The sequence below is a fragment of the Xenopus laevis genome, chromosome 3L (genome assembly GCF_017654675.1).
Source record: "Xenopus laevis strain J_2021 chromosome 3L, Xenopus_laevis_v10.1, whole genome shotgun sequence".
NCBI classification, from domain to species: domain Eukaryota; kingdom Metazoa; phylum Chordata; class Amphibia; order Anura; family Pipidae; genus Xenopus; species Xenopus laevis.
Genome location: NC_054375.1, coordinates 47,258,680 through 47,278,246, shown reverse-complemented (window position 1 = coordinate 47,278,246; position 19,567 = coordinate 47,258,680). Strand labels below are relative to the sequence as shown.

Genomic DNA, 19,567 nt, shown 5'->3' with positions numbered 1-19,567 from the left:
ACATCAAGTGAAGAGGCTTGAGCCCAAAACGTGTGCTGAAATCTCACCTGAATAAAAGAAGTTTTCAGTTTTTTTGCAAAAAGCAAAGAGCGTGGAGTGTGCCTTTGTATCTTTTTGGTTCGTATATAAGAAGGCTTTTTTGTTTACAGCAGAGTACACATTGAGCACCTTCCATCATCAGAGTCATTTTTTCTCATTAAGAATAGCAAGGAAGAAGTTAAAACGTTTTTGAAGTACAATAGGCAGTATATATCCTAACCTGCTGCTTTGTTACTATGCAATACCCACATCCTCATTATTGGTTGCCTGGAAATGCTTTGCTGCCTTTGTGCACCTACCAGCACAGGATGGAGTTGGCTCAGAAATAGCCTTTTTGGGATTAATGCGCACAAGTGTTATGGAGACCTGAGACACTTACTCCTGCCCTACTTGAAAAAAAAAGCTCCAGCGGAGGGACTAATGTCACAAAAGGCTGCAACAGCTCGCCTGCGGTAAGAAAAGGATGGCCTTGTACCTGTTGGTGTTGTGCTCTGCACCTGGAGCTGAATTTTTAACCACAGAGTTACAATAACAGAAGGGACACGATTACCAAAAAACAGATATTGTTTAATAACAAAAACAATGTGTAATGTTTAGTTATTCGAGCTGATAATATTCTATTATATGAAAATAGGTATCTAGTTGCATTATAATATATTTCATATTAATTCCTTTAAGTACGGTTCCTGTATAGCAGAAAGTTAGATATCAGCACTATATCACTAATTATTGCTTTACAACCCTTAAGCCTAAGAGACAGAGAAAGATAAATAGATAATGTTATCATATTCATAGCAATTTTGTACTCAGCAACTCATTGAGCTGCAGGGTTCTGATACAAGGGAACAAAATAATGTTACACTATTGTCTAAATGTCTGGAATGGTATGAGGTCCCACATGTCAAATTGTACTCTTATGTGGTTTGGTTGAACAATATCTGGCACATTAACTTACAGACTCCTATATATCGTCTTCATGATTATGAAGTTGATCTAAACTTCTGAAAGTTTTGAAATGCCTGTGATTGGACTGAAATAAATGCACTTTCTGACAATGTTCCAGTCTCACAATTGGTTGAATTAGCAAATGTTTATACTCATGTGAGCAGTAATGACACGTCAAGGCTTCAACCATGTTACTGGCCATTCACACACCATTTATTCCAGGCGTAACAGGCCTTGCCTCTTATAACATATATAATACTTAACATTAACATTATAACAATAGTAAAATAATAATAATATAACTATGGAGGCTGATAAAGACATGTCTGTGAAGCAAAACCCTTTGAACATTCCAACTGATCCAGAGGAAGGAAAAACCCATCTGAAGCGGGGGCCAATTTGCTACAGAAGGGAAAAAAACTCTTCCTGACCTGGATCAGTTGTCTGTGGATTAAAAGCAGGGTATGGGCTTCACGGACAGACAGCAGAACCTGCTGAAATTTGGTTCCTATAAGAGGAGCCATTTCTGTGTGCCATGTTACGTCCTTAGCCTTTTGTATCTCACATACTCTCACACAATCACATACCATTCGCTCTAAATAAATATAAATACACACCCGATGCTACTGGGTGAGGTCTAGAAGGTGTTTCCCAGGTGGCACTGGATCATATGGTATGACCAGGCAATGCAGAGTATGATGTGTCTCCATGCAGCAGGTGGAGATGTTCTTGTTCTGAAGTCCATGAATGATGGTCACTGATATTTCATGCTGATGGAATCGCATGACTGAGCCTTAGAAACCTAATCCTGTCAACTATAATTTATGAAGGAAAGGCCTGGAATGTTTATTGTGTCCCCCAATGAGTTGTTTTTCTGGGACTCCAGGAACGATAGAGCCTTTTTTCATATGGCTTCATCTGCTCCCTTGATGACTGTAAAGAAAGGTGAAAAACACTATTTAGCCTTAATGATATTAAATATTCAGTAAAGGTATTTGAACTATGAAAGTAATCAGCCAGTCCAACAGAAGGTTATGCACATCCTAATGTTCTGCATTCTATACAGGTATTTCAAAGCCAAAATTTCTTTGAAAAGCATGCTGAGTAAATTTAGATAAAGTAATGTTTTTAATTTAGATCACCTTTGATTTCTCTTGAGTTGCTTGTTTCATCATATATATCAAATACCTATTTCTATTTTCTGTCCAATAGGTATAAGAAGTTCAGCAGCCATGTACTTACTGTTCCAAGGTCAAAAGGGGGTGGTACTAGCTGCCATTCCAGCTCCTCCCAGTCAATGGCTGAAAAGAATGGGTGCTGTCTGATATTGCCATACACACCAAGGCGCCAATCAGGATTCTTCTCTAGTAGCTAAAGGAACAAATAAACTTTTATTTGAATATTGCAGATGTTAGTCTGTGTAATGAACCCACCAGTAATGTAAATGTAAAGACTGCTACAGGACACTGAATATGGCAAATATCTGAAATTGAAATGGGTAGAACTAAGTAGGGATTAAAAGTTAAACATTATAGTATTGGGTTTTAGGACGTTTCAATTCAAAACAAGATTTCCTGGTGCATATCCAGTAGTAATGGGGCATTTCTGATTTTTGTTTAAATCCTCGCAGTTAGTATGTTCCAAAGGGAAACATACACACTGAAACTAGAGTAGCAGGTCCTTTTTTCTTATCATTTTATCAGTATTCATGGAGGGTGGAGGAGTTTAACTATAAAGTTGAGGGGATTTACCACAACCTGGACTGACATTACTCTGGGTACAAACTAGAGTTAAGGCTTAATGCAGCATAGAAGGAAGCTACATTAAAGTCAGTGGCTCTCATGAAGCTGTCAAATATTAACAAGGGGTGGTTTATGTAGATTCAGGCATCTTCATAACTTTCAGAAGAATTTTTAAGCAGCAAAAGAGTGTATGGAACCCAATAGGCTGGGATTAATTATATCTTAGTTTGGATCAAGTACAACATACTCTTTTATTAAAACCGAGAAAAAGGAAATCATTTTAAACAATTTGGATTATTTGCACAAAATGGAGTCTAAGGAAGAGAGCCTTCCCATAATTCAAAGCTTTCTCGATAAAGGGTTTCCACGGATTGCATACCTGTACCTTGTACTTTATAATAACTAAGATAATTCATTCTGGATATAATGCATTCTGGATATCAGATCCCATACCTGTAATTGTGAATAATAGCACTTCTAAACTAACGGCTGCTTGAGGGTTGCTCAGATTTTTTTTGTATTTGGACTCCTGTAATAAAAATAAAAACACAATAATTCAGAACAAGAAGAGGAGTGAAATAGCATACATATACTGACCTATGAACGATGCTGTTGTTATGAAGGAACTGGAGACCACAAACTATTTCTGCAGATTGGAACCTTTTTTAAGGGAAAAACATTTTTATCAATTATCTTTTTATTCAGCCCCCCTCCTACATCACATGAAAGTCTGTATATAAACCCAGTGCCTGGTTGCTAGGATACGTGAGGCCCTCCCCATGTAACCTCTGAAATGCAGGATGTTCCCATTTACCACATTCCTCCATGTGCCACTTACTCCACTCTGGTCATGTCCAGTGGGCTGTGACTCTCCAGCTGATCCCTCAGGCTTCCCCCGCTGACATACTCCATGATGAGGAAGACATGCCGCTGGGTACAAAAGGAAAGAGATTAAAATATCAGTGATTACATTATTCTCTATAGAAATCCAGTTTGAAGGTGACTGTGGGTAGTGCAAGGCAAGCAGGGCTAATGTAATGTGTGTAAGGGCAGTATTATGTGTTCACTAAATGTAAATAAATAAATTACGATATTATATTATTCTGTATGATACTATATTTTATGTCAGATACAGACAAATAAATATACCAAGTTCTTGGCAGATTTGTACCTGTGTTTGAAAAGCGGCATATCCGTGACACAGGTATGGGCCTCCGCTTGTCATCTTCAGTATATTTGCCTCAGTCTGGATGTTGCTGATACTCCCGGGATTCTTCTTTATGATTTTAACTGCCACTTTTGATCTCCTGTCTTTTAATGAAGCCAGCATGACCTGAGAAAGGCAAAGAGAATAATGTAAATACATAGATAAGTCTCTTTCGAGGACTTTGTGTATGTAATAAACGCACATGATTGATATATATATACTGATTGATATATATATATACTGGTGTATATTAAAAGATCTAAGATAGAAGAAAACAGTTATAATTTTCTTTAAAAATATCAGGAAAGAAAGCAGGAAGAAGATCGCGTGGAAGAAGATGTCGTCTGTGAACTCCCTGGACTGGACCTGCACAGAAGGGTAAGTAACAAGTTAGGGGCATTTGCCCAGCGGGACGGGTAGGCCAGGGATGAGGAGGGAGGGTGGGCAACACATGGGAGGGGGGGAGGGTTTTTGCGCCAACTAGGTTTCCTTCCCCTTTAACAGTTGAACATAGAACTGTATTTATTAAACAATAGCACATAGATCATTCAGCACATAGATCCACAATGGAGTATAGAACATACACAGCAGCATAAAGGAAGCATATACTCGCAGCACGTATAGGCTGAATCCCTACAGGCTAGGGAATACACAGCAGAGAGTATGTTGGCAGGATGTGAGAGGTATTGCCCAGTTTTCAGGATATCTTCCAGTGGCAGACTAGGGGAATTCCTATCATCCCTATCTCAACACTTTAGTCCTTACTCAGTAAGGGTCAGTAATACCCTGGGATCTTAATCCCTCTAATCTCCTCGGCGGAGCCTTGAGCTGCCCAACTATCTAGCCTCTCTATCACTCCTAGGGACAAATTCACTAAGGCGCGAAGCGCCGAACGCTAGCGTTAATTCGCTAGCGTTTGGCATTTTCGCTACTGCGCAAATTCACTAACGAAAGCTGGCGTAGTTTCGCTAGTGTTACTTCGCAACCTTACGCCAGGCGAATCTTGCACTCTTGCAATCTTACACTTGCGCAGTGTACTGAACGCCACCTCAGACCTGGCGAAGCGCAATAGAGTAGATAGGGATTGTTTCAAAAAAAGTCAAAATTTTTTCTAAGTCCCAAAAAACGCTGGCGTGGCGTGATGGGTGATAGGCTGAAAAAGATCGAAAAAATGTTGGGGCTTTTGGGGCTCCCCTTCCTCCCCCCTACATTTCCTGACTCATGGCAACTTACCTAGACAGTGGGCACATGTGTAGGGCAAAATAAAAATTTTATTTGCAGATTTGAAGGTTTTCTAGGCATTTGTAGTGCAGATACGTGTTCCTCCATTGAAATTTGAATTTCGCGCTGTATGCAAATTAGCCTTCGCTAGCGCAACTTCGCTTTATATAGCGAATCAACGCTAGCGCAACTTCGCAACCTTACGCTACCCCTGTGCGCAACTTCGGATTTTAGTGAATTTGCGGAGCCCTGGCGAAACTTCGCCTGGCGAAGTGCGGCGAAGTTGCGCCTGGCGCAACTTCGCATCTTAGTGAATTTGAGTGATCTTTAAATGAGTATAGCTGTCTAATTACTAGGGCCAAGGCGCCTAGGGTCGACACTAACCATTCCCTTCCAGCCTGCTTGGTTGGGCTAAAGCAATGGACCCAGACCTCATGGGTCCTAAACCTTTTATACTCTGGCACAGTGCCATCTGGTGTACACTGCAAGTACTACAGGGGTTACATAAGCACAAAGTCCCCATAAGGACCTTTTAGGCATCCATATAACTAGGGATGTGCCTGTCTGTAATGTGCAAGGGTGTCTAAGATTTTCACATCACTACATAAGCATTTTGATCACTTTTTTTCGGCTTAGATAACATATGGCGTAGGGCCTATGGAGATGTACTTATACTTTTAACTATGGTGAATAAAATACTTTTTTTTAACTTTTTTTAATACTTTTGGCCAAATAGTCCTGTTCTTTTGCTGTGTTACTGCCAAATAGGACCTCTTTTAAGCTGGCCATCCACATGGGTTTACGAAATAGCAAATGGCAGCCCTTATTTGGCAACCCCCTGGAACTCTTTCCATTGGGTGTGGATTTTGTAAGGAAAAAAGTTGAGGACCCCCCTCCCACCATTGAAGGGCATTAAGAGAATTAAAGCCACAGAAGTAGCCTTCAGCAACATGTTATGCATGGCAAGGAACTGTGGAGCAGCTAAATAGCTTTTAAAAGTACTGTAGCTGATCAAATCAAAAGAAATGACAGAGTTCAATTGATCATATTTGCTATTACATGAGGACAGGCTGCACACAGCAGTGAATGGTGTTATCTTGGGAGTTACAGATCCTGGCCACCTGTGAAACATATCTCATCACTGAGCGTTTTATACAAATCTGACTTATCCTTTAATCCAAAGGCTATGACAAAATACGTAGTAGACGAGAGAGAGCTGTGGATTATGTTGTATATCCACAGCAATGCTCTCTACCAGGCCCTGATGCAATTTGTTTGTGTCCTAAAGTTAAAAAACGGTGATAAGGTTAAGGTATTTTTTTCCAAGGGAGAAATCTGCTCTACCCATAATAAATATTGATTTTGGTCAGTTACTGCTCTGGGCATGTACAGAAAAGTGCTTCTTCATTATGAGCCGAAAGTGTTTTTTTGCCTGTTCAACTGGATGACAAGTTTGGGCAACATGAAATAAAGTGTTTTTCCATGAAATTCAATAAATATTCTCGTATAGCTAAGGAAGAATTGTACTATGATACACATACAATATTATGCAAAAAAAAAAAAATACTTACTGCAATTAGGTCATGCACCTAGACCCTGCAGTTTCATTGTGAAATGAATCCTCCATTTAGAGTGCTGGCAACTGTGATGGGGGAAACATTTTGCAATAAAGGGCTCTGGAAACTTTTAGGTAGGGATGCACCGAATCCACAATTTTGGGTTCGGCCAAACCCCCGAATCCTTCTTGTAAGATTCGGCCGAATACCGAACCAAATCCGAATTTGCATATGTAAATTATGGGTGGGAAGGGGAAAACATTTTTTACTTCCTTGTTTTGTGACAAAAAGTTGCGTGATTACCCTCCCCGCCCCTAATTTGCATGTGCAAATTAGGATTCAGATTCGGTTCGGCTGGGCAGAAGGATTTGGCCGAAAACGAATCCTGACGGAATCCTGAACCATATCCTGGATTCGGTGCATCCCTACTTTTAGGCACTCATACTTGTACATCATTGTACATCATTCATGAGCTCTCCCACCATCCCCTGTAGTTGTAGCAGTTCTTTTTCTATTTTCTTTTGGATATGGCACCGGAGTGACGTCACTTCCTGTCCAAAGTGACATCACGTCCGGTTTCGCATGTCCCGGGTCGGAAGGTAACTTGGCCTATTGCGGGTTGGGTAGCTGATCAGTGGGGGAAAATTTTGGGTTGCGGGTCATGGGTATGGGTGGGGTGCGGGTATAAGAAAATGGGACTCCTATACCTCCTGGGTCCCCCTACAGCTGCAGGGTCTGCTTCCTCTGTAGTTATGCCCCTGATTGCTGAGCTAAAGTCTATGAATGTCATTTCGGGGACTTTACTGCTAATTTAATAAGCTACAATTCAGGTGCTACATTTCTCTAGTGCAATTGCCCATAGCAAGAAGTCACTACTTTGCTTTAATTTTTAAACTGCTATACAGATCAAAACTAATTGCTGAAAAATTGTTATGGGCACACTTGTGCGATTTATGTTTTTAAATAAGTGCTGTGCAGTTGTGCTGCACAAACGTAAAACATTGCCAGGTGTCTGTGTCTATGTAGCACCTGTCGTCTGACTATACAGGAATCTGTAGCAACTAGAAGTCAGAAATGCATTAAATAAATAACTTTCCAACACATTCATGCCATGTATTGCATTAAAAATGCTGTATTTCTTAATTTATTCACAGAAGCCATTGCAGTTCTACACTGTGCGGATCATAGTGTGTGATGATCTGTGAGTGAATATTCATATATCTAAGAGCCTTGTAATTATCACAGAAATAAAATTGCAGAATTAAACCCATTTGCTTATTTAATGTAGTAGTTACTCAAGAGTTAGTCAAGTCATTATTTTAAAAAGCTTCTTAATTGCATAATAATAAAAACCATTCCAGGGCATTATGAGCAAACCTTTTCAACGTGACATTCTGTGTTGCTTTTTCTTATATCAGCATTTGCTATTCCATGTACATTTACATGGGTTAGTGTTGATGAATATAAATATGTTTACAAAATCCTACACACTGTCAACATTCAGGCTTTCATTACGGGTTATAGCCTTTATCCATGCATGCTAATAAGGTGACTTCATGCTCAATGAATCATGCTCAACTGCTTTTTTAAGTGGGTAATAATGAGACTGCTATGATCATACGTCATGTTAAATGTTGGTGTGATTCCACAATTCTGTTTGCAGTTACTTATCAGATATATACATTGACAACGCCTTCCATGTGACTGGAATGGATAAGTATTTTCACATGGTGGGATGGACTTGGATAGAGTAGCATTTACTATCAGTAATGCTGCCATATCCAAAAGACTGTTATATGATAACTACATAAGACATTATTAGGGTTATGTAATAAAAGGTACTCATTTTGCCCAGGGGCAGTAACCCCTAGTAACCAATCAGAAGGTAGAATTTACTAGTTACCTGTTTAAATGCAAGTAGGGAGGGTACTTGTGTTCATACATGCAGAGGTGGGCCAAGCCAACAGGGTGCCAAAGGCAACTCAGCTGGGCACCTGTAACATTGTGTGCAGGAGGGGTGATTACAAGCGTAGAAGGCAGTGGGAGCAAGAAACCCGAGACGAGGTAGGCAGAAAACTCTTCAAAAGGTTCTGGGCCAGCACCCCTCATCATTGCACTCTAGGCAGGTGCTTCTTCTGTCTACCCCTAGTTCTGGCAATGGGGTCGAGTCAAAAGCGGTAATTTGATGAATTAGATGATAATGCCATTATTAACAATGCACTCGAAGTGATGCCACTGGTACATACATGAAAGTACAAAATGTATGCCACCAATGATGGATTATAATTTAAATCCATATTGGTGCAGTGGAAACAACATAATGGGTGTCCATTATGCAGGGGTGACTGTTACCTTGTGTTCTTTAAGCGATTTGTCGGCTTCTCCCTTGTAATGTACCCCGCCAACAGGTACAGGTTCAACCGGAAGCAATATTTGTAGTAGTAACAAGGAATAGCCTATGAGGCAGGTATGCTGCTCAAAAGTAATTTATTTGCACTTAAATACAATTACATTTCTTTTAATCAGCATACCTGCCTCATAGGCTATTCCTTGTTACTACTACAAATATTGCTTCATAATGGGTGTCCACTATTATGCTGAAATTCTATAAAAAAAAACACTTTGTTGTGGGTAATAAAAAGAAGGCCAGTTTGCACTTTGAGCTTTGCACTATGTTAACAAATAAGTTGTACATTGGGAAATGTAATAAACAGAGCAACGTTTGCTTCTGGTCTAATCAACTCCTAACCCATAGGCAGGAAGCATTTACTGGTCACTTGTTTAAAGGAGAACTAAAGCTTAACTAAAGAAGTAGGCTAGAAATGTTGTACATTATGTTTTGGGCTTCTGTACCAGCCCAAGACAACCACAGTCCTTTAGTAGGGAGGATCTTGCCTCCACAGATGCCCCAGTAGCTCCCCATCTTCTTTTCTGATTATTCACTGCACATGCTCTGTGTTGCTGTCACTTACTGAGCTTAGGGACCAACTCACAATATACTGCATATATAGAATAGAAATGTCACAATATTAGGTGATTAGTACTTCAGATCATGACTACATATCAGCTCAGAAACCAGTGCAATTAGCACCAGCATTTAATAATCAGCCCTGTAGCATCAGCTTATATTACAGACAAACCACATTTTCTGCTTGTAAATTTGCGATGACCCCTAAGCTTACCTTCTCAACAGCTGCTCAGAGCCCACTGAGCATGTGAGTGTTGCAGACACTTTCCAAGATGGTGACCCCCTGTGACAAGTTTGAAGTCCTGGATCATTGCTACTATTAAGATGCTGACATTTTAGGCTGGTACAATAAGTTTAGTATGTAGAATATGGCATTTTTACCATATTCAATGTAAGGGTTTAGTTCTCTTTAAAAGCCTTTGAAGTGTATTGTCAATTAATACTTCCAAGTTGAAGAAAAAGCTTGTCGTAAAAGTAAATCTTTCATGAAATTTTTCTGGCTCTTTTTCTGTGCTGGAAAACATCCCATTCAATTTTCTTTTTGAATTGTTGCCTTCAGTCAGTCCAATTTATGTTACCTTTTAATAAAATATGTTGCAGCTAGCTCCCTTGGCCTGTAGACATTGTAGAATAGTCATCCTGGCTGCTGCTACTTAAAACCCCAAAAGATTTTGAATCACGAAAACCTTAGTATTTGCTGACAGCTCTCCCTCCCTACATAATCCCCACCGGTATGCACCCCCATATGTTCCACGTTTGTATTGCCTGTTGAAAAAAGGAGAGTAGCAGAGCAGAGATCAAGGGTGCCATCTCAATCTACTGAATGCTCTATCGAATGTTGTCTCCCACACTGAGCATGTTCAGCATTTTGTACTGCACTTTTGAGCTCTGCTGCAGCCCAATTACCCCCTTATAACATTTATTTCTTTACACAAGCTTTAATAGTTATATGACGAACACTAGCAACAAATTGAAAAAAGCTTCATATTCATTAAAATAATCATGTACATAAAGAATGAGCACAAGAGGTTAACAACTTTCCAACTTTATTTCATCTTTGCCCTGTTGCGTTTGCAGTGTTTGCTATCCAACTCTTGCACAATTAGAGGGAGCAGAAGTAAGGTGCTGTACTCAACCCCAATGATATTCTATTACTTTTTTCATGAGTCCCAATTAATTCTTAATAAGGTCCCGTGGATTCTACTGTTACATGAGAGAATATTAAGCCCCTAATGTATTATTCATGCATGCAGCAAGGCATAAAGAGAGCACTGGAAAGTTTATTCTACAAGATGCAGGCACACAGCTTCACAGTAAAACAAAATTAATGATAAAGAAACCCTTTCAGCTCACCGTTCATGGAGGAACTTCAGAGAAAATTAAGCCAACGACATGAAGAGAGGCCTCGTAAAGTGAGGTTTAAAATATCGTCAGCGTACAGCGGAAGGGTTTTGAAGCAGGTGTTTGAAGATGGCCATGAACTGGAGTCTCCGGATGAAGAATATCCACATAGCTTTGTACATGAAAGTTTTGAACACTCTGAGCAATATTACAGCTCAGGAGAGGTCCATCCACGGTTCTATCCAACTACCCATCTGACAGCCAAAAGAATAAGTGTTTTCAGAGACGGTACTACTTATAGATTATCAGGTGACTCAATCTTGTCGGATGGCCATGGAATTAACCAGACTGTAAGTAAAAAGAATCTTGCATGATGCACAGATATTACATTACTTTTTCATTGATTTGATTTAAATTCTATCATGGTTTGACAACATTTTGGTTGATATACATTTATACATCATAGATACTAAACGTTGGTGCAGGAACTTGAAATAAACAGCAAAGGTATTTATGATCATGTTATTTTGAAGCAATAGGAAAACTAGCTGGACAAAGTTTCACAGCAGAATTACCATGGTTTTATGGTCTCCCTGTTTTCGGATCATTTGGAAATGTAGGGGGATATTTACTAGGAAAAAAATTTGAGTAGATGTTCTCTAAACAAAGCACAATAGGTACTGTCATATACAATATTTGCATATACAATATTTAAATCAAATGAATTTGGCATCATTCATTCCGATTGAAAATCCTAGATACCGTTGACTGTCAGTCGTAACACTATAGAACACAATGTTATCAGCCTTGTCTCCAATTAAGTGTTGTCAAATTTCCATGACAGTAAGTAGAAATGAGCAATTCATGGTCCAGCTTATTGCAAAAAGGGTGTAACTTCCTCCTATGCTTACATGTGGTTTGTATGGTGGGCCTTTAAAACTTTTCTGAAGAATTTGCTCTGGGGCAAGGTTATTGCGTTAGGCACATAAAAGATACATAAAAAAGTTATAGAGATGTGATATTAAATAATATCTGGATTTTTGTTATTCAGTAACTACCAGCCTTACTGTGGCAACAACACATTAACAACACAACATGAAACTGTTTGGGAAAACCGAAACCCTAGACATCTGAGGTATAGGGATGTCTGGTAACCCTAGACTTCAAGCCTTGAATACTTTGGGAAGCCCTTAACATCAAATCCATCTTGCAGAGTTTTTTCCCCTAGTAAATGAATAGAAAAGATGTATTTTATAGAATTGAAGTTGACATGTTGACAAAGTAGAGAGATTGCTGAAAAAAACAAGATTTCAAGATGGGTTTTTGGGTAAAAGGAGCAAAATGCTTAATGGTGTGTATATACATGTGTGTGTGTATCTAGCTATATCTCTATATATATATATATATATTTATATATAGCGAAAAAGAAGATAAGCACTCCAATATTTCTTATTAGTGTTGGTTTATTCCACTGTGCATACCTGGTGCACTCTGATCCAACACAGTTCATGCCAGTGTGCAGTCCCATGGGAAATAGACCAGTATCATAATAACAGATGCACTCCGGAACTTCATAATGCGGTGAAAAAAAGGAAAGAAATTTATTGTCAAAGTTTCGGTCTCTCTTTCTCAAGACTTAGGGGCAGATTTATCAAGGGTCGAATTTCGAAGTTGAAAATACTTCGAAATTCGACCATCGAATTTAAATACTTCGAATTCGAATATCGACTTAGAAGTTTTTTCAACAAATTTGGCAATCGATCGATCCAATTAAAATCTTTCCAATCGAACGTTTCGAAGGATTTCAGCGATAGATCTAAGGATTTTAATTCGATGTGTAAAAACTTGGAAAAAGTTTGTAGAAGGTCCCCATAGGCTAACATAGCACTTCGGCAGGTTTAATTTGGCAAACTATTGAAGTCAAAGTTTTTTTTAAAGAGACAGTACTTTGATTATCAAATATTCTAACTATTTTACTTCGAATTGAATTTGAAGTAAATTCGAAGTCGTAGTATCCTATTCAATGGTCGAAGTATCCAAAAAATTACTTTGAATTTTTTTTACTTTGAAAATTCCCTCGAATTCACTTCGAGCCTTGATAAATGTGCCCCTTAATGTTATCATGTTAAGTCTTGAGAAAGGTCCCAAATGGGGCCGAAACATTGACAGTAAATTTATTTCCTTTTTTTCATTGCATTATGAAGTTTGGGAGTATGTCTGTTTTTATGATACTGGTTTATATATACAAGAATGGGATCCATTATCCAGAAACCCTTTATCCAGAAAGATCTGAATTATTTGTACCTTGTACAAGTATCTTGTATTTGATCCAAACTGAGATATAATTAATGCTTATTGGAAGCAAAATCAGCCTATAGGGTTTATTTAATGATTTCATGATTTCTGGTAGACTTAAGGTATGACGAGCCAAATGATCAAAAGATCCGGTATCTGGAAAACCCCAGGTCCTGAGCACTCTGGATAACATGTCCCATACCAAAAGTGTGCACTCCGTTAAACAAGGTTATATGCCTGGGTGCAGGAGTCTGTAGATTATAAAACATCACATTACACCAAACTCAAAGGTCAATATAAGTTTATTGAACCAATGTTTCGGTCAGTTCAATAAACTTGTATTTTTTGTTCATCACCAAAGACCTGTGAGTTTGGTGTAATATGATGACAAAGCACCCCAGATACTGTATCATATGTGTGGTTTTGTAAGCTGTAGTTGTTAGTTGATACCGTAGGATTACAGAGAGAACTTTCCATATGTATATTAATACTACAATAAAGCACTACAAAAAGGGAGAAAAACACTTAAAGCAATATATATGGACCACACTTGTACTGGCTCCTGAATAATTGACTTATCTGTGTACCATGCCCCTGCACTCCTGTCTGTCTTATTGTTTTATGCATTAAGTCCCATCTCCATTGTTTCATCAGAATAGAAAAAGCTCCTATTGAGCGGAAGGTTGTTACTGTGGATACTGAGGTCCTCATACTGTCAGCTAAAACAAATCACATGAAGAAGTACAAAAGAGGTGGCAAAATTGTGCAGCATGCCATCAGGGCAGTGTGGAACAGAGACACAGACCTTTTGTTCAACAAAACATTATTTTATTTATATAAGGCAGCATATTATCTAAGTTCCTTCCTTATCACACTCACATTAGGGTTGATATTATCAGGAGCCAATTAACTTCCCATGATTTTGGGACATGTGTTGGGGGTGAGCCAGCAGACATGGGGAAATTATATAAACCCATGCAGAAAGTGCTATGGCCAGATTACACTCAGGCAAGGCAGCATCAATGCTCACTATTAAGCAGAACAGAGGGGATGGGACAGAAAGGGGTGATGATCAGTTGACAGAAGCGGATCCATTACCCACAAAATATAATAGTATGATGTTCTAAATGGATAAATGTAACCGAGCAGAAAAATATGGCATGCAATAGATAGATGTAAATTCCAGCAACAAAGTTGCAATCCTATGCATTAAAGCAGGGTTTCTAGAATGTATACAGTCATGTTAATCCAAACCTGCAATGCATGGTATAATACTTTCCAACACTGTAAAACCCTTGGCAATCTTTATCTCTCCTTTATGATAGTTTTCATTTCATTTAATTATATGCCTGTTGGTATTTCAAAGGCACAAGAATTTAATTTAAAGATGAAAGAACTATAGGACGCCAACTGTTAATGACCTACAAATCCCATCATTCTCAGTCATTAAGTTTCTGCGAGATATGAGTTGTAGGTCATTTCTAATATATAACAACATGGTTAGAGTTAAACCCAAGGACTTTGTTGGAGTCTCCCCAGAACACTGCTTATTTGCCTCCAGTCTGACCCCATATGATCACTTGAAAGCAGATTGTAGAAATTATTCTAAACTGAAACCTTACAAGACTTGCATGGTAAAGCAAAACAAACACTTTTTATGCTCCTATGGAAAAACACATAAAACATCCATTCCTATCTCATTCATCGTGATGTTTCATATTTTAAAGCCCCGAGAATCTTAACTTGAGTACTCTAGATATGTAAATGAGAACTTTAAGCATTTTCCCAATACTTATATCTTTATATGATATAATATATGAAGCCAGGAGTCTGGCGGCTCGCAGTTAGTTTACTTTGCTTCTAATCACATCTGAAAAACAGTATATCACTGTGAACTGAATAAAAAAAACAGGCTCTTTCCACAACACAATCAATTTGCAAAATTTACTGTAGGGCACAGTGTAGCTGACAACAGAATACAGCAAAAGGTCTTTGGAGGATGTATGCAGGCCAGGGCGATTGTTTATATTTGTAACTATAATAAAAAAAAGTCATCTTCATATTTTTAAACATAGTTCCCACGAAGAGTAACAGCAACAATAAAACTGAAGCTGCAGATCAGAATCTTGGTTACTGGGGTTGGTGGCCCGTTAACCACTTATGAGCATTTATGAATAATTCAAAAAACGCTATTAAATAGCATATACAGTATAAACAGTGGATAATGTTGATAAGAATAGGCTACTATGTAATTTACAAAATGGTAATTTAACGCCCCTTAAATGGTTGTGGAAAGGCATAATTTTGGGGTGGTACAAGTGCACATACTGATACAAGAGAACCCTTGCTGAAAATTAAAGGCATAAGAGCCCAAAATTTGTCAGGTTTTTTGATCCTTTTGCCTGTTTTAAAGTGAAGCCAATAAAGACTTTTTTTGAAGCAAAAAAATATGACTGTCCATATTCCGAGAACTCTGGAATTACCCCAGGTACAAGCTCTTTAGTTGCACGTGATTCATCAAAGCAGACTGAAGGAGCTTATTGGCACTGCATTTTGCAAAGAGCATGTACACAAGTATCTTTCCGAAGTGTGTCTAAATATGCTTAATATTGCATCCAGTTTAGCACTTTGTATCACTATGTAAAAATGCCATATTTCTCATGTTCTGTATTAATTTTTGGATCAAATGTTTTTCACTTAAAAATTCAGCATGAAAAGCACACTGTTTTAAAGATGATGACCATCCATTGCCACTTACTCCATTTTTTTACCATCAGAATTTACTTGCCACCTGAAATGTTCCCATTTATTGCCATTATATGGGATCCTTTATCAGGAAACCTGTTATCCAAAAAGCTCCAAATTAAGGGAAGGCCATCTCCCATAAACTCTTTTATCCAAATAATAATTTTTTTTAAAAAAGATTTCCCTTTCTCTGTAATAATAAAAGAATGTCTTGTACTTGATCCAAACTAAAATATAATTAATCCTTATTGGAGGCAAAATTATTTTTGTAGTAGTGAAGATCCAAATTACAGAAATATCCGTTATCCAAAAAGCCTCAGGTCCCAAACATTTTGGATAACAGGTTCCATACCTGTATGCTGATCTGGCGGCATTAAAGAAAATACGCATTTTTATTTATTTTACACTGCTTTTAACACTGTGTTTCTGGTGGAAATACAGCATAATTGTACACAGCATGCACAATAGGGACCCATTGAGTGTAATCACAATTACATTGGAATTCTGGGTAAAATGTCAGCCAGTAAAAAAACTGGTGTTTTGCATCCAAAGCGAGCCATTGTATTTGTTCTATATTTTATTACTGCTTGTACTATTGCTTTTTTTAGAGTGATGTGATAGACTTCAGCACGATCATAATCTATACCAATAATTTAAAGATTATACGTACTCCAGTGGACAAAAGGGGTTCCCCTGAAAGCCAGAACCGCCTCTACAAAGGCAGGAGACAAATGAATGAAGAGGAACCACCCTCTACATTAACAGAAGGACACAAACACCCCGAAGAGCAAAATATACAGGTATTTTTACATATTTACTGCTCACTTACGTTAAGTTTGCTACAGTCATTACACCTCATTCATTTACTCAACTTAATCTGCAAAGTGAACTTTGGTTTTGTTTCCTCCTTATCTTGTTTTTTTTTAAAAAAAATCAGTTCCTTTTCCCCCAGATTTATATGATTTTTTAGTAGACTTAAGGTATGGAGGTCTTACTTTCAGAAAGATTCCTTATCCGGAAAAACTCAGTTCCCAAACATTCAGGATGACTAGTCCATTCTTGTACTACACTTGCCCATAATCCACTAAGTCAGGGGGGCCCAGATTTTACTGGGATCTACTGTCATATAAGTGGTTTTCCACTAAATTTGGTTTATTATTAAATCAAACATGGGAAAAAATTGCAACAAAACTTGAGTGACTACACTAAAACTAATTTTACATGTACATCCCGCTTGACTTTGTCTTCCTGCATTTTTACACCATTTGTTTGTGGCCCAACCCATTTACAATACATAATGCATTCCTTGTATTTTTTCACAAAAGAAAGGTAACTATTGCAATGGCTGTGATTTCCATTGTTAGTAGAATACATATTTCTCATGTTATCTCCTGTGTGTATTTTCAGGAAGATGACGAGAGCTGTCAGTGTCCCCAGTGCAGAGGATCTGGCTGCACTCCGTGTTCTTTGTGCCATGGGAGCAAGTTTTCCATGTTGGCAAACCGCTTTAAAGAGTCTTATAAGTCCTTGCGATGCCCTGCTTGTGATGAGAAAGGACGCCAGCCATGCCAGATATGCTGTCACTAACACTCTAAAACATTCCTTTGTTTCCTATCTATACATTTATACTCAAGATGATAATGTTTAAATACAACCTCTAGGTTCTATATGAGTGCAATACAGAGATACCATACAAATACAGATAGACACTATGGAACACGGCATTTAAGGTCAAACAGAATTCAAGAGCAGAAAGATGGTGCCTTGGTTGATCAGTAAATGCAGTTAATGATAAGAGTTAAAGGAGAACTAAACCCCCTAAAAGAGAAAGCCCCATCTACTACCCTACCCATTGTCCCCAATCCTGCTTCCTCCCTGCATAGTCCATTACTGCAAAAAGTGTCCCTGAATGTCACACTCCTAATTCGGCATCTTTCTTCGGAAAGGGGATGCTGACACTGAGCTATTTGGCCCATGTGCAGTTGGAGCAGTCTAGTATTTAGAGGATCCGATGATGCGGAAGATGATGTCCATGAGCTTCGCTGTGCTACTTTGGATGGGACACATTTTGCAGTTATGGACTATGGGCCTTTTCTCTTTAGGGGGGTTTGTTCTCCTTTAAGAATTTCAGTACTACTGGTAGGTTTGCCACCTCACCCCTTGAATACCGGCCACATACTGAAACCACATCCTGCATAACTAATTAGTAGATGCAAGCTGCATGGCTGCACATAAATCAGTTTGGTCTGCAGCATGCATCTAAATGAATCGCTTATTAGCCATGCAGGATGTGAATTCATTATGTGACCGGTATTAAAGGAGTTTGGAGGCAACCCTAACTACTGGTTGGAGATCAATGCAATGAAAAGCTCACCATATTGCACCAAAACTGTTATTTAAATAAGTACAAACACCCAACACACCAACGTGGATACAAAAGTAAGGTCCATTTGGTAAACTTGCACAAGTTGAGATGGAAATGGATGGAAATTTCCACGATTTGAGTTTAAATGGCGTAGTATTGTGTGATTCACTTGGCACAATAAGTAGCTATTGGCATTACTACATATTATGAATGATGTTGATGCACGTGCAATTTTGCGTCCATTTTATCAAGCCACACTTGCAGTTGTGTTTGTCAACGAACCCTTGTATGTTGTGCATGAAACATATTTGTACAAAAATTATTACTGCAGAATAGCTATGAAATAAAAGCATAGAACAGACTCTTACCTAGGTAGAATTAGCTGGCCATGTAGTGTAGGCAGATCATATGCAGAGAAGGATAGTCTGTGAGCAGTAATATGTGCCCACATTATTTACTGCCTATTTAAGGGAATATCAATAATGGGAAGAGTGGTTTGCCTCAAACAGCAAATAATTTAACTCTCTTGGTGTGCATACTGCAGTACTTCTTCCCAAGCAATGCACATGCCAATACAAGAGCTTAGCATTGGCACTGCGGAATCATTTTATTGCTAGTGTGACAAGTGTCACTTGATAAAGGCTTTATCGCTTTTAAAACACGTCGTGTGAGCAATAAAGTAACTCAGCAGTTCAGCTCTGCTTTTGCATTGTGCTCCGTTCTTTATCTCTAGTATTTAAGGAAGTAAAAATGCAAGATAAACCCTACTTATATCAGTCAGCTAATTAGACAAACAGTGGAAAGCAACTCGTTGTTACCCTAAACAGCTGCCTAATGTGTCATTACTCACTTCTCTTTTTCCCTGGACATGTGTAAATTTGATTGGTTACTGATATAAAGTGGTACCAAACGAATGTTATATGATGTAGTATGTTTATTTCCCTTCTGGTGTTGTGCTTGCAGCGTGTTTTGATTACTCCCTTAACAATGTCTCACTTGGTTAGGTGCTTCCTGTTAAACACATAACCATTTGCAATAAATTGGCAATAGAGAGCTAAAGCACTTTCTTGCATAGTATTTTTCTTAATGCCCCTATACCTGTCTTCTCTTTGTTTAATAGTGGTTCCACAAATAGGACCCTAA

General features: G+C 38.4%; 1 protein-coding gene and 1 long non-coding RNA gene across 3 annotated transcripts; one reads left to right on the top strand and one right to left on the bottom strand.

Moving 5' to 3' along the window:
* Positions 1 to 654: 654 nt before the first annotated feature.
* LOC121401473 lies at positions 655 to 11,108 on the bottom strand. Its single transcript, XR_005966271.1, has 5 exons — positions 11,032 to 11,108; positions 3,898 to 4,059; positions 3,180 to 3,656; positions 2,227 to 2,355; positions 655 to 1,917 (listed from the first exon to the last, which is right to left on the bottom strand). It is a non-coding gene; the product is annotated as an uncharacterized LOC121401473 (long non-coding RNA).
* grxcr2.L (glutaredoxin, cysteine rich 2 L homeolog) lies at positions 10,939 to 19,338 on the top strand. 2 transcript variants are annotated; one of them, XM_041586192.1, is made up of 3 exons: positions 10,939 to 11,369; positions 16,719 to 16,859; positions 17,467 to 19,338. In XM_041586192.1, exons 1-3 carry the CDS (start codon positions 11,037 to 11,039, stop codon positions 17,644 to 17,646), a joined length of 654 nt encoding a protein of 217 aa, XP_041442126.1. In that variant the 5' UTR covers positions 10,939 to 11,036; the 3' UTR covers positions 17,647 to 19,338. The 2 variants fall into 2 exon arrangements, with proteins under 2 accessions (XP_041442126.1, XP_018107630.1); XM_018252141.2 differs by having other exon boundaries at positions 16,668 to 16,859.
* The last annotated feature ends 229 nt before the right edge of the window (positions 19,339 to 19,567 follow it).

Excerpts from the sequence above, each read along its gene's own strand:
- grxcr2.L (XM_018252141.2), top strand. The coding sequence starts at position 11,037 with ATGGAGGAACTTCAGAGAAAATTAAGCCAACGACATGAAGAGAGGCCT. Across the intron at positions 11,370-16,667 it reads GCCATGGAATTAACCAGACT|AGTGATGTGATAGACTTCAG; the intron begins GTAAGTAAAAAG and ends TGCTTTTTTTAG. Across the intron at positions 16,860-17,466 it reads CCGAAGAGCAAAATATACAG|GAAGATGACGAGAGCTGTCA; the intron begins GTATTTTTACAT and ends GTGTATTTTCAG.